Source organism: Prosopis cineraria, unplaced genomic scaffold (genome assembly GCF_029017545.1).
Source record: "Prosopis cineraria cultivar Desert tree isolate PC_DT_omini unplaced genomic scaffold, ASM2901754v1 PC3, whole genome shotgun sequence".
Lineage (NCBI taxonomy): Eukaryota > Viridiplantae > Streptophyta > Magnoliopsida > Fabales > Fabaceae > Prosopis > Prosopis cineraria.
This window is the reverse complement of record NW_026555334.1, coordinates 45229873-45242159: the sequence shown is the minus strand read 5'-3', so window position 1 is coordinate 45242159 and position 12287 is coordinate 45229873. Positions and strand designations below refer to the sequence as shown.

At 38.0% G+C, this 12287-nt stretch overlaps 2 protein-coding genes across 2 annotated transcripts; both read right to left on the bottom strand.

The window, feature by feature from the left end:
- Positions 1-825: 825 nt before the first annotated feature.
- On the bottom strand, positions 826-2692 carry LOC129306428 (uncharacterized). Its single transcript, XM_054947039.1, has 2 exons — positions 2184-2692; positions 826-1553 (listed from the first exon to the last, which is right to left on the bottom strand). The coding sequence occupies exons 1-2, from the start codon at positions 2614-2616 to the stop codon at positions 1009-1011; spliced, it is 978 nt and encodes a 325-aa protein (XP_054803014.1). The 5' UTR covers positions 2617-2692; the 3' UTR covers positions 826-1008.
- Positions 2693-4469: 1777 nt separating this feature from the next.
- Positions 4470-10813, bottom strand: LOC129306426 (probable glutamyl endopeptidase, chloroplastic). Its single transcript, XM_054947036.1, has 11 exons — positions 10493-10813; positions 8996-9983; positions 8309-8437; positions 7564-7863; positions 7027-7485; positions 6836-6901; positions 6525-6585; positions 6297-6446; positions 5676-5813; positions 5232-5551; positions 4470-4949 (listed from the first exon to the last, which is right to left on the bottom strand). Coding segments are annotated over exons 1-11 (2886 nt in total). The 5' UTR covers positions 10767-10813; the 3' UTR covers positions 4470-4948.
- Between the last annotated feature and the right edge of the window lie 1474 nt (positions 10814-12287).

Sequence of the window (12287 nt, the reverse complement as noted above, 5' to 3'; positions counted from 1 at the left end):
AAAGTGCCGCGAGAGAACATATTTATTCTCTAGACGGGAGACTAATAAATAATAATAATACAGTGGTGAACGCTCGAGATTGTATTATTAATCAGGCATGTTGCTGTAAAATTCTTTGCCTCCCTCTACGACTCTACCTGCAAGTTAATTAAATTCTTTACCCCTCTCCTCACAAGTAAATCACAAGGCTACAGCGCTGGTGCCGGTGCATATTGCGTACCTGGCAAGATAGGACTAAATGAGTTTGTTCCTTAAAAGCCTGGGGACGCAAGGATTTATCTTACTAAGCCACCCCAAACTGAAAGTAACACACGGTGTCGAGAGTTGGCCGCCAGTCTTAATCTAGTTTTTCTTTCCCTGTCCGTGGTCTTATTTAAAAAATATCATTTCTCCATATCCGTTGTTTTGTTTCGTTGTCGTCCATGTTAAACACTACTATTATGTCACGGTAATTTAAAAATTAATGTTAACTTTACCCTCCTACTCCTCGCATCTGAGTGGTCCCCCACCGCATGCATTCACCAAATTCCCACTCCCTACTATTAAAGAGAAGATATGGCACGGGTTACCTCAAAGCCCACAACATCCCTACTGGGTCTCAACCATAGGCCCATTTATCCACACCTCCATAAAAAAACCCCGCTCCTTGACTCTCACGTCACACTCACATAATCGTCCACTCCAACATCCACAAACCAGAAAGGCAGAAACATTCTCCGTTGAATACAAATTCAACTTAATTCCTCTCAGCTCTCAAGGCTCTAGCATACAATTCAATGCACACAATAGTAGAAAGGAAATTCCAAGCAAACTCACCCACCAGAATGGAAGGATCAATCCCTGCAAAGATTTTTTTTTTTGGGAAAAAAAAAAGGTCTCCCCTGGACACCAACACATTTGGTTAACGGACACCGGGCCCACTAACCATATACCACCAACCAAAAGCTAAACATGACATGTTTTCCGGCGTTTGGAGTACAAGCAAATAGCAGTTATTCCCTTCTTTGTTTAAAACGGTGCCTCCACGAAAGCATGCTTCCTTGCAGGATAGCCCATCCCGAGCAAATGGTTGAGATAGACCTTGCCGTCCTTCACGGTGGCTGCGGTGGCCAACCTGTGCTTCAGCCCCCAGAATGTTGCCGCCACAGAAGCTGTTTCCCAGCCGTCGGAACTCTCCACCAGTCTTCCTGAAGGATTCCCGGCAACCACCAGCTTGGTGGGAGACACTAGTTCTAGCCCGTCTCCGAATCTAAGTGGCCCTCCCTCTACCTTTATTAGCTTCACCTCCTCTTTCCCTCTTGACAAGTCAATCTTCAACAGGTTGCCACTAAATGTGTGAATCACAATCAGGAATCCATCTGGGTGATAAACGATGCCGTTCAGCGCAACCAAGTTCTTGTACCATTCCTTTGCAGCGAACAGTGGGTTTCTTATGATTGATATAACCTTCCCTTCCTCCCCAACCTTCCAGATCTTGCTGGCTTTGGCATCCGTTACATAAGCATTCCCTTCTGCATCCACTGCAACATCGTCCGGTAATGATTTCTCGTCGTCTACATCACATGGGACCAACAAAATAAAGTTTTCGTCATTTCTAATAATAACAGACTAACTATGGAATGCTTCGAAAATTCAGATTTCGTCTTGGTTTCTCGCCACCTCTCTTTACGGCAGTTTTGGACCATTGAGGTCAAATTTTAACAGTAAAAATTATCAATATAAATCATCAAATTCAACCAAGTATCCATCTAGAAGTTGTTTCCCGAAAATTCATCAACGAAAAAGCCTATATATAGCAGAAATGATTCCAAATTAAAGCAAGATTAATTGACGTCTGAACCTGGTAAACTACCAGCGGTCGGATACCAAACTTCGAGCTAACACAATTTAATGTTGGTTACTCACAAAGGGCACGGCACTACCAAATGTAGATTTTTTTTTTTTTTTTTAAACCGGTGACAATTTTGTTAAATAAGTGGACTACTTCTTATTGTCAGTGTGGTCATAAACCTAATCATTATCCTCTAACCTTATTCCTCAGTTGTTTTTACCCAATAACCATGAATTTGTCCTAATCCTCGACAATTCCGACGCTGCCTAAGTACCTATATCTGTCAAAACCTTGAAGGTGAAGGAGAGGAATTGGGGAATGGAAAGGGTAAAGACACGAATACGAAGCTTACTTGGGCCACTGAGCTGGGTCAGGAACAATCGTTTCCAAGTTGACAAATCGTAGGCAGCAAGTGCCCCGTACCGATTCCCCACTGCGTCTGCATGAACTGCCAGCAGCCGATTCCTCGGTCGGTCGATGACGATTCCCAGGGATGCGTTTCCTGTCAGGTCAGCGTCTTTGACGATCGGTATCTCCTCTAACACCTCGCCCTCCACTCCCGTCACCGGAATCTGACCGATTCCTCCTTCGAAGAAAGTCACGATGAAGCGCCGATTTTGATCATCCCACTTGCCGCACTCTCTTAACCACCCCGTGCTGCGGTAATGGTACACGTGAGTTGGGGGCTTTGCTAGCTCCATTGAGATAATTACGCCGATCGGTACGGCTGAGAGGAGCACGAGAAAGACTAGAAATTTGGGAGAGCAGAGCCACGAGGAAGCCATTGGAGCTAGACAGAGAAATAACAGAGAAGGCTTTGAGGGTGAGACTGAACGCGACGAAGAACGGAAATTGGCTGTAGTATTTAAGTGGTGGATTCTAAAAACCAAATTCCAACAAATAGTAATTTTTAAATGGGGTTGTTGGAACGTCAGAGAAATTCATTGACCGTTGGGAAAATTAAAAAAAAAAAAATTGGAAGGTAAAATTGGGTGAGGGGAGCAGATCCATTCTTTGAGTGCATGCCATATAAAGATTAAAGAAGCGCCATAAAAATAAAACTGAACAAAAATGGAAGAGAAAAATCTCCTGAATCTGGCGCGGAAATGAGAAGATCACTGGCACCTTACAACGTGTGTCGTTTTGTCTATGTTTTAAAACATTTGCTATCTTTGCCTATCATTTATTTACTGTAAATATATTTAAAAAATTACCTTATATAAACAATACTATGACTGATTTCTTAACTTTCATAAAATAGATGTACCTATCTAATTTTAATTCGCATCCACCAACGAGAACTGAATGAATAAACAAATTCCACGCATGAAAAAGAAAAACAAATCCCACGCATGGGACGCGATGCAGCTAAAGAATTTCTGAAATAATTTTGAAATTGGAAAAAATCAATCAATTTATTTTCTGTTTTGTTAGAAATTATCTTTAATTTCTTCAACAACGACAGTAATAATAATAATGATAATGCCATTGCCAGCCGTTGTCGTCGTCATTCGCTCAACTTGGACATCATCCCCTGCTACAGAGCGCACGATGGTTTAATGCCGCGTTTGCTTACTAATAAATTTTTTATGCCATGAAAAGGGCATTGGCTTTTGCCCTCTGAAAACAGTAAAAATGGATGTGGGCTTTTGTGTGTTTGCCTGCCCTTTTGAGCATCCTTTATAAAAAGGGGTCATGTCTCAATAAATTAATTTATTTAATGACAATTAATTTTTTTTAAAGATGATCAAATTATATTAAAATAAAAGGAAAGTTACAATGGTAAAAAAATGACAATTAAATTTAAAAACATTGTAATCTTGATTGTAAATATTAATACGAACGAATTTACTGCCAAGTTCAATAATTGCAATTTATTTACCTTCATATTTAGGACCTGCTTCCCATCCTCAATACAAGCAATTTTTTTAAAAATTTTGTTTAGTCCAAAATGTAAAAAATTGAGGAGGTATTATACATATTTTTTAATTATATTCTTACTTCATTGAGTAATTAATGAAGGTACTTTAAATAAGTCAAATGTTATATTTATTACACTTAGTTACAATTGGAAATATGTAACAAAATTTAAAAAATCAAGATTTTAAACAACTCAATTACTTATATTATGATCCCAAGGGAGTAACTCTTATTAAATCAATACGAATATTTTAAGAATTAACCGTGATTACTTGCTTATAAAAATTACATTAATTGGAGAAACCTCCAAACTTCAGTGTGAAAACCATCTGACCATCAAATAGATGAATATTACCCAATCAATTCACCAAAATTCAATTAGTCAACTTCAAAATTTACTAAATCCATAGGGCGTTACCGCGTTAAAACTTCCAAATACTTCTGCCATGCACTGAATCCAGGCAGTTAATAACTGTCCAAATTCATTGATATTGGCATATTTCGCATCATCTTATTATTATCCATAACTACAATCCACGGAATGTTTTAATTTTTATTTTAATATTTTCAAGAAATCTGAGAATGTCAGCCAATCCATTTTTGGTCCCAAAAAAAAAAACCACTCAATTTATTTTTGACTGGATTGTAGATTCCTTCAAATGTAACAACCACTTTATCCCTTGAATAGAATAAAAGTTGGGGAAAAAAAGGCCAACCATACATAAACGAGAGGCAAAATCTTATTTTGATCTTAATCTCTACAGGGCACATTAATGTCAACTAAACGAGATCAATGTTTTACAAAGACATCCAGGCAGCCGCTAGTACAATAGAACCTTCTCGATCAGCCTTAGAATATAGACTTACAAGGCCACTTCCAATCACTTCCCTCGGAATAAATGGAGGAATAAAAGTTCAGTTATTCCTAAAACATTTAAATTACTTTGCCAAAAAAAAAAATCTGATGGGGGTAAATCCTGGCGAATCCACCACACCATCAATTTATGCCTCCGTGAATGGTTTCAGGCGACTGCCTGATTAATGGTGATGGAGCGCAATTACACACTCATACTCGCAATGTCTGCCTCTGTCACAAGTCTATCCTGCTGCATACTCAATGACTGGTGTGGCATCTTGTTGCTCGGTCTTATCCTTGTATCATTCCAATGCATCACCTTGGCAGCCAAAGATTAGCCATCTCTTCCACATCATGAAAAGCACATCGTGAAAATTAGCGCACTAAGCATAATCTAAATTTTGTTCTATTATTGTCCAGGATATCTTCATTGAACATGGATCTAGTTTGGACTCTAAATAATAAGGTTGCGAGAATGTCCAGGCCTGTTGAGTAATTTACTGATAGCAAAGTTATCATATCAAGATATATTTAACTCACAAGTCACAAGCTGAAATTAATGGCGCTTAATTACTTTACACACACACACACACGTACATATACTAACGAGGCCAAAGAGATTACCACAATGATGACCTTGGCATGGAGTGGAGTCCTTCATACTTGAGATCAGATGCTTCCGTGCTACCCCCTCCAGTGGGACCGACCACTTTGCTTTCAGAATCTTCATTTCCTTTGCCAGCATTCTGTTCGACTGTTCCAGAGCCATGATCTTCATCTACATGAGAACTGTTCGATACACAGTGCTTATGCAGCCATCTATCTGTTTCCCAGAGGACATGCATGATGCTTTCTCTGGCAGCATAACCATGGCTTTCATAAGGCAGAATCACAAGTCGACATAGAGCACCATGGCCCTTCAGAGCATTAAAAAACCTATCTGACTGCATACGAGTCGGAAATGAACAAATTAGTTGGACAGCCCACAGGGAAGGGATTGTTTCTATCAAAAGATCTAATAACAGGCTACTTGTTAGGAAGGCTGATTGATAACAGTTGCTATCTTACCTGCATGGTTAATGTTCCTGGATTATTATCTTCTTCCCCATGCATAAGCAAGATGGGCTTCTTAATTTTATTAGCCGACATGAAAGGACTCATCTCTACATAAGTATTAGTGGCCTCCCAAAGAGTTCTGTCTTCATTCTACACAAAGGGAAAGGCAGTATAAATAAGACTTAACCCTATAACTTCTACAAAGAATAGTACGGTAAAAGTGTAAGAGAATATTAAAGCAACACAGGATCATAATATAAAACATCAATTCATGGTACTTTTGTTACACTAGATCCACACATTATGATTTGATTCTTGTCTCTGTCCCACTGAAATGAAAATTCTAGTTTGTCAGGAAGGCAGACATCGATTGACAGTTCCACTAAGGCTAGGGGTCTATTTATCATCTTTTTTCCTTATTTATCTCTACTCATTATAATTATTATTTCATTTCATAAATATATTGTGTAGGATACATATGAGGGGAATGGAATTGATGTCATTCCATCCCTAGCTAAACCAAACATTGAAATAGTAACAATCATTACATTCTCGATCTGATAATAATGTGAACCAAATGTGCCCCTAAACCACTGGAACCAAAAATCAACCCATTGTTTGCAGTATTATTACCTGAAAACCAAAGGGAGTGAGTGTTCTGTTGTAAGCACCAGACCGAGCAATCCCACAGCAGAAGAGATGAGGTGCATGTGCCAGGAGGTTAGCAGTCATGAAAGCACCATAGGAATGTCCACCAACAGCTATTTTTTTTGGATGAGCTACCTAGATGTAACAACATGAATAGGTTTAATTTTTATCATATATGAAATGGGTAGATACTACATTAAGAATAAAGCATACCCCCCGCCGGATAACTTCATCCACAGCAGCCTCAGCACTTGCAACTAATTGTTCTACATACCTGATTGATTAATACAGAGTTTATAATCAGATATAACTCTATGGCTTTACAAATCACAAAGAAATACATGAGAATTCAAATATTTTGAAACTACAAATTTATGGAATAAAGAAAATGAGGACAAGACCAATGACAGCAGCACTCAAGGCATCGATCCTCACTGAGAAGTTCACTCATGGTCCTTAAGAACATGTTGGTGAGAAATATGGGGTAAACATCCCTTGGTAATAATAATACACTTCCAACTTACGTATCATTTGCCTCCACATCGCCCTCACCAATAATAGGAATAGTAGGTCCGGATAGAATGACAAATCTGCAAGATTTAAAGTGATCAAAGAAAAATCCAGCTCATGACACAATTCACTTTCAAATAAGAGAAAATAACACTGAATTAGAAAGAATTAGACCAAAAAAAGAATAGGAAAAGACAATCCACACCTTCTTGCCAGCCAGAGAAGGGCTGATGTAGGACCTATCCCAGCAAATTCATTAGGAGAGCCACGAACTTGTCCTGCAGCATCTTTGCTTTTAAATTCCCCTGGGTACGACCAAACCAGACATGGCAAAGGGCCATCTGTTGGTGGATTGTATCCTGGTGGAAGATATAATGTAGCTGTAAGTTGAACTCCATCCTTTCTTTGATATCTAATCATCTCTTTTTGCAATGATGCAAGCTGAGGATATGGATGAGGGAAATTTGTAATCTGATATGCCTTTTTATCTGGCCAGGTGACCATGTAATATTGGGTGTTCTCAGTTTTTGACTCTTTAGAAGTCAGTATTTTAAGTTGATCTAGATGCAAATCCCCTTCTTCCTGATCAGACATTAGAGCAACAACAGTCTCATAATACTTTTCTTTATCACTCTCCCAGATTCGTTCTTTGCTACCTGTATTTCTGTAAGGTTTTGGTTCAGACCACAACATCTAAGAAACCAAAGGCACATACAGGAAACAAGTGATGTAAGACACTTACATTTCAAACAGATCAAGGAATGGGATGTTCCCGTCTGGCGTAGCACCAATTCCATTTAGCAAAACATATCTTCCTTCATCACTCTCTTTTTTTACATTGGCAATAACATATGTCCCAGCTTTAGTTCTCCGCAGCATGGGAGAGCCAGGATCAGAGTAGACATCTTCTGAAGATCTATCAAATAGGATGCGGGAATTCACATCATCATACCCAGGAGAGATTACCCATGTTCTTGTTCGTCGTGTTTTATACCATGATTCATATACCAACGCCAGTGAATCATCACACCATGAAATCCCACTGTAGAGATAAAAAAGTGTACATAAACCACTATTTTAGGTTTTCCTCAACACAAGTTGCTTGATCAAGACAAGAGAGGCTGATAAGTTAACCATGAACATGGTAAGGAACTTTCTTATCAACTGCTGCAGACATGTGATAGACACAAGTGCCCATATTAATGAACACGCATTCTTTGCCGAAAAGTTTATAGTTCAGATAGGAAAGTGCAAGCTAAACTTATCTTGGTCATAAAAATCTAGCATATACATAAACAAGTGAATTACATGTAATTCAAAAATGGTCAATACTTGCCCTAAAAATAAGGTCAAGTATAGCCCTTGGTAGCATACATGAAATGCTAATCAGATGAATGACTGGGGAAGTGGTCTAATAATGTCAATATGATGGCACAGACATGGAGATAGCAATAAAGAGAAGTCGTCAATGTAGGCCATACACATACCCATAGCGGAGATCAAGTTTGTGCAGTATAACTGGCTGCTCACCCTCCAGGGTCTCAGCAGGTTGTGTGTAAATTACATCTCGTGGAGAAACCTCCACCTTTGCATCACCTCCATCTTGAGTTTCTACCCTAGAGGCCTCAAATGAAATAATTTATACAAAAAGGGAAATCACATACCAATTTTTTTTTTAGGAAAAAAAACCAAAGAAGTCCAATAGAATTACAAAATAGTCAAAAACACATTTTGATTTTTTTTTTTTTTATGCCCTATGGTTGCACTTGAAACCAATAAATGTATGTAAAGGGGGAAAACAATCAGCAAGGTACATCTGAATAGAGTAAATTTAGCAGCGAACAGAGGTCCAAGAGAATTGCAAATAGCAACAAGCCAAGGAACTATCCACTAAAAATTTATTTGTTGAAAGTTCATCCCTTATATCTTCTTCTTTTTCCTTGGGCATCTCCATGCATTATGAACTTTCCATACTGAAGAAAGCACTCTCGGGATAATTGTTTTTCAACAATTAAAAATTTTGAGAAAAAATAATTCAGGAAATTCCAAATACTGATTGAATGGTATTTATCAGAAAAGTGCATGTCATTTGAGTAAAATTCAATCCAGTAATTGTAATGGTCCTAATCTTCACGCCCTACCCGAAAATATAACAAAAAAACTCAGATGTCTACCAGTAAAGCGTGGATGGCTTATCAGCTCTCCAGTTAATGGACCGCATCCCCTTCCGCACACTGTTGAAAGCAATTGGGATGTCTTCAGCCAGGGGTAAGTCACAGAGTTGCCTGACAAATTTTCCATCTGCACTCCATAAATCTACCTTCTTTGGAAATCTTCCGCAAGGTACAGTGAAAGAGTATGGCCTATGAATTGAACTAATCAAAATGTATTTATGATCTGGGGATGGGTCCATTGAAGTATAAACAGCTGGTGGGCCAATATCACTTGTTGTACCATCCAGGGAAGCTAAAATCAGCTGTGAAGTTGCAAAGTAGTCAAACAAATCTTCATCATATTCATCCTTCAGCAAATCCTGAAATGTTCTCACTTGAATAACATTTTTCTCTTCATTAGACTGAATTTTAGGGCCAAAAGGGACCAAAGGCTTCCTTGGTGGAGCTCCACGAGATAATGGAATAGTGCAAACTAACAGTCTAGAGTTATCTACCCATACATAATTGTCAAAAACTGCATTTAAATATATGTCAGGTGACTGAAATAAAGGTCTTGCTTTCCCTGTTTCAACATCAGCAATCCATACCCTGAGCCTACTACTTTCATTGTCCTCCCCATTCCCCCGAATGCTAAAGGATAAATGCTGGCCATCAGGAGACCATGAAACAAAATTGATCTTGGCACCATCAGGGACACCATGAACTTCTAACTCTGGCCCTAAGGTGTTGTCAGGAAGAATTTGATGGATTCCTATGCCAGTGTAAAATGACATGCGACTCCTAGTATTGCAGTGTCCATCAATGCGTATACCGGCCAACTTTTCCTCTGGTCTTGCTAATTCTGCCAGAGGTGGTAAAGATCTTCGCTTGAGAAATAGAATTTTGTCTCTATGTGGAGAAAATGACAAAGCAGGCACCGGTGGAGCATCCACAATATCCTTGATCTCAGGTGGAGGAACACGATATGCTACTCCAACAGTTGACTCTTCTAATAAAAACCAATCAACATAGTTGCCAGCATTTAGAGACGTTATCATGATATAAATAGGAACATGCACGCGATTGAGAATTTAAGGAACTGTATTCATATTCAATACTAAGCTCAAAACATTAAATGTACCCGAAGCAAGGCTAACCACAGAAGATACATGTGACTATTTACATAGAACAATATTGCCACTTCACAAAATAATACATTGAGACAGAAAAGGATATTCAATTTAGTCATCAAAGTACAGTAGTGAAATTGATTTTTCTGATTACAGCTCCAGCATTTCAATAACAGAAACAGGACATACTTCATATGCACACAATTTCGGAGAGATGAGTGAATTAATGCAAAAGTAGTACTCTTTGCGATCTTTTGACATCAATATGCATGAAATTAACAAATTTAGTGTTTGGAAAGCCAAACAATACAGCAATTTTCTGAAATTGGGCGATCAAAACATCATAAAAACAGTGAGAAAACAATAAAAAAAAACATTTTCAGCTCACCTTCGTAATCAAAGGTAGCGGTGGAGGATGAAATAGAACCATTGGAGTTTCCGCCCCCACCATCTTCAGTGACCATATCACTGAGAGGAGCAATATTGCGAAACCGGGAGCAACCCATTAAAGTGATACTAGTAAAATTACCGGTGATTCTGCGAGGAAATCTGAGTCGTGATGAGTGTGGAGGAATTAGAGGAAGAAGACAGGGATTGGAAGGGGGAGAGATTGGGGAGAGGTGGAGAAGAGACAGGCGATGGTATACTTTGTGAAGTCGCATCGTTGGATGGAAAATTTTATTCCTGCTTGATATTTTTTAAAAGACTGTGCACTTTGCTTCTTTCGCAGCGTGCTGGCAAGTAGCAAAGCCAATCATTTTTTTTTTTTTTGAGAAAATAGAAAGGGCATTATTTACCGAAGATGTGAAAGTACTTACTTTGTCCGAGCTGATAACATGCCTTTTCTCGGCTCTTTTCAAGGAGAAAAATAGCTCTGGGATTCCTTTCTCTTATCCTAGTGCTTGAATTGGTCTGAGAGTCAGATACGTACATTATTTCGTGTCGACATCGTCTCCACGTGAAGAGCTGCCTGATTATATTCCTGGGTTGAGTGCGTAAAATTACTTTTCTCTTTTTAAATGTGTGATGCTCGTAAAATATGTCAGGCCGGACTAAAGTTTAACATATTCATTTTTAAAAAAGTTAAAAGAGAATCTCCCCAGATGCCTCCCAAAACACAAAAATTTATACTACAGACTTAAAAGAATTTGAAAACGCACTGTAAACTTGAAAGTTTTTTTTGCAAATTTTGTTTTGAATAAAAAAATTCATTAACTTAAAAAATATTATTTTAATAAAAGTATGTTGTTTATTATAGTCTTTATATTATATAAACATTATATGTCTACATATATTCATTATTTGAGAATTAATAGACATTATGTTACTTATTATTTGCTTGTTTGTATATTTCATTTCAAATCAAATCATGTCCACCAAATATATTGTGTATTAATAAATATTATGTTAAAAATTTATGAATATTATATTATATATATATAAACATAATTTTAAGACAAGGGTAATCACATGTTTCGTCCACAACAAAATTTATAACAAAGACAGTCAGGCTTACAGGGGGTTTTCATATTTTTATTAGGCTTGCAGTGTAAACTTTTATGTTTTAGAGCCGTTAAGTAAGATTCTCCCAAAAGTTGATCTACTTATATACAATCAATTCATATTGATGTGCGAATATATAGATGGGAATGGAGCGTATGGAAGACCAGAGTCCTGTACAATCAACTCCATTAATTTATTTTCAGTGAATCTAATACGAATACCTTTTCAATGCATTTCTATAAAAAGGCAGGAAAACAAAACAAGAGAGTGACAAGACTGAAGTGTGAAATAAATACCCAGGCACTGCGAGTATTTTTGTTTCCTTTTTGTTTTCCCCTGAAACGTGGTTAGAACCTATAAGCTCAACAAAATACAAAAGTCAAGGAGTGAGCAAATAACTCGCAACTTGTGGGCTCACCTGTACCTAGTGAAAGCGTGCGGGCTTTAAGAAAAAATAACTAGCAAGTTAAATTAATAGGCTAGCCAATGTTTGTTTTAAACAAGCGGGATGAGTTATGGGTTACCTTTCGGATTGCCTATCCTGTTGTATGTGTGTCAAAAGTGTGTGTCAAAGTCCTACATTGACTAAAAGAAAGAATCTTCTAGTGTATATATACTAAAAAATGAAGTGGGCTAGTAAAATGGGCTTGGGAGAGAAGTGGCCTCGCGCACATGAGACA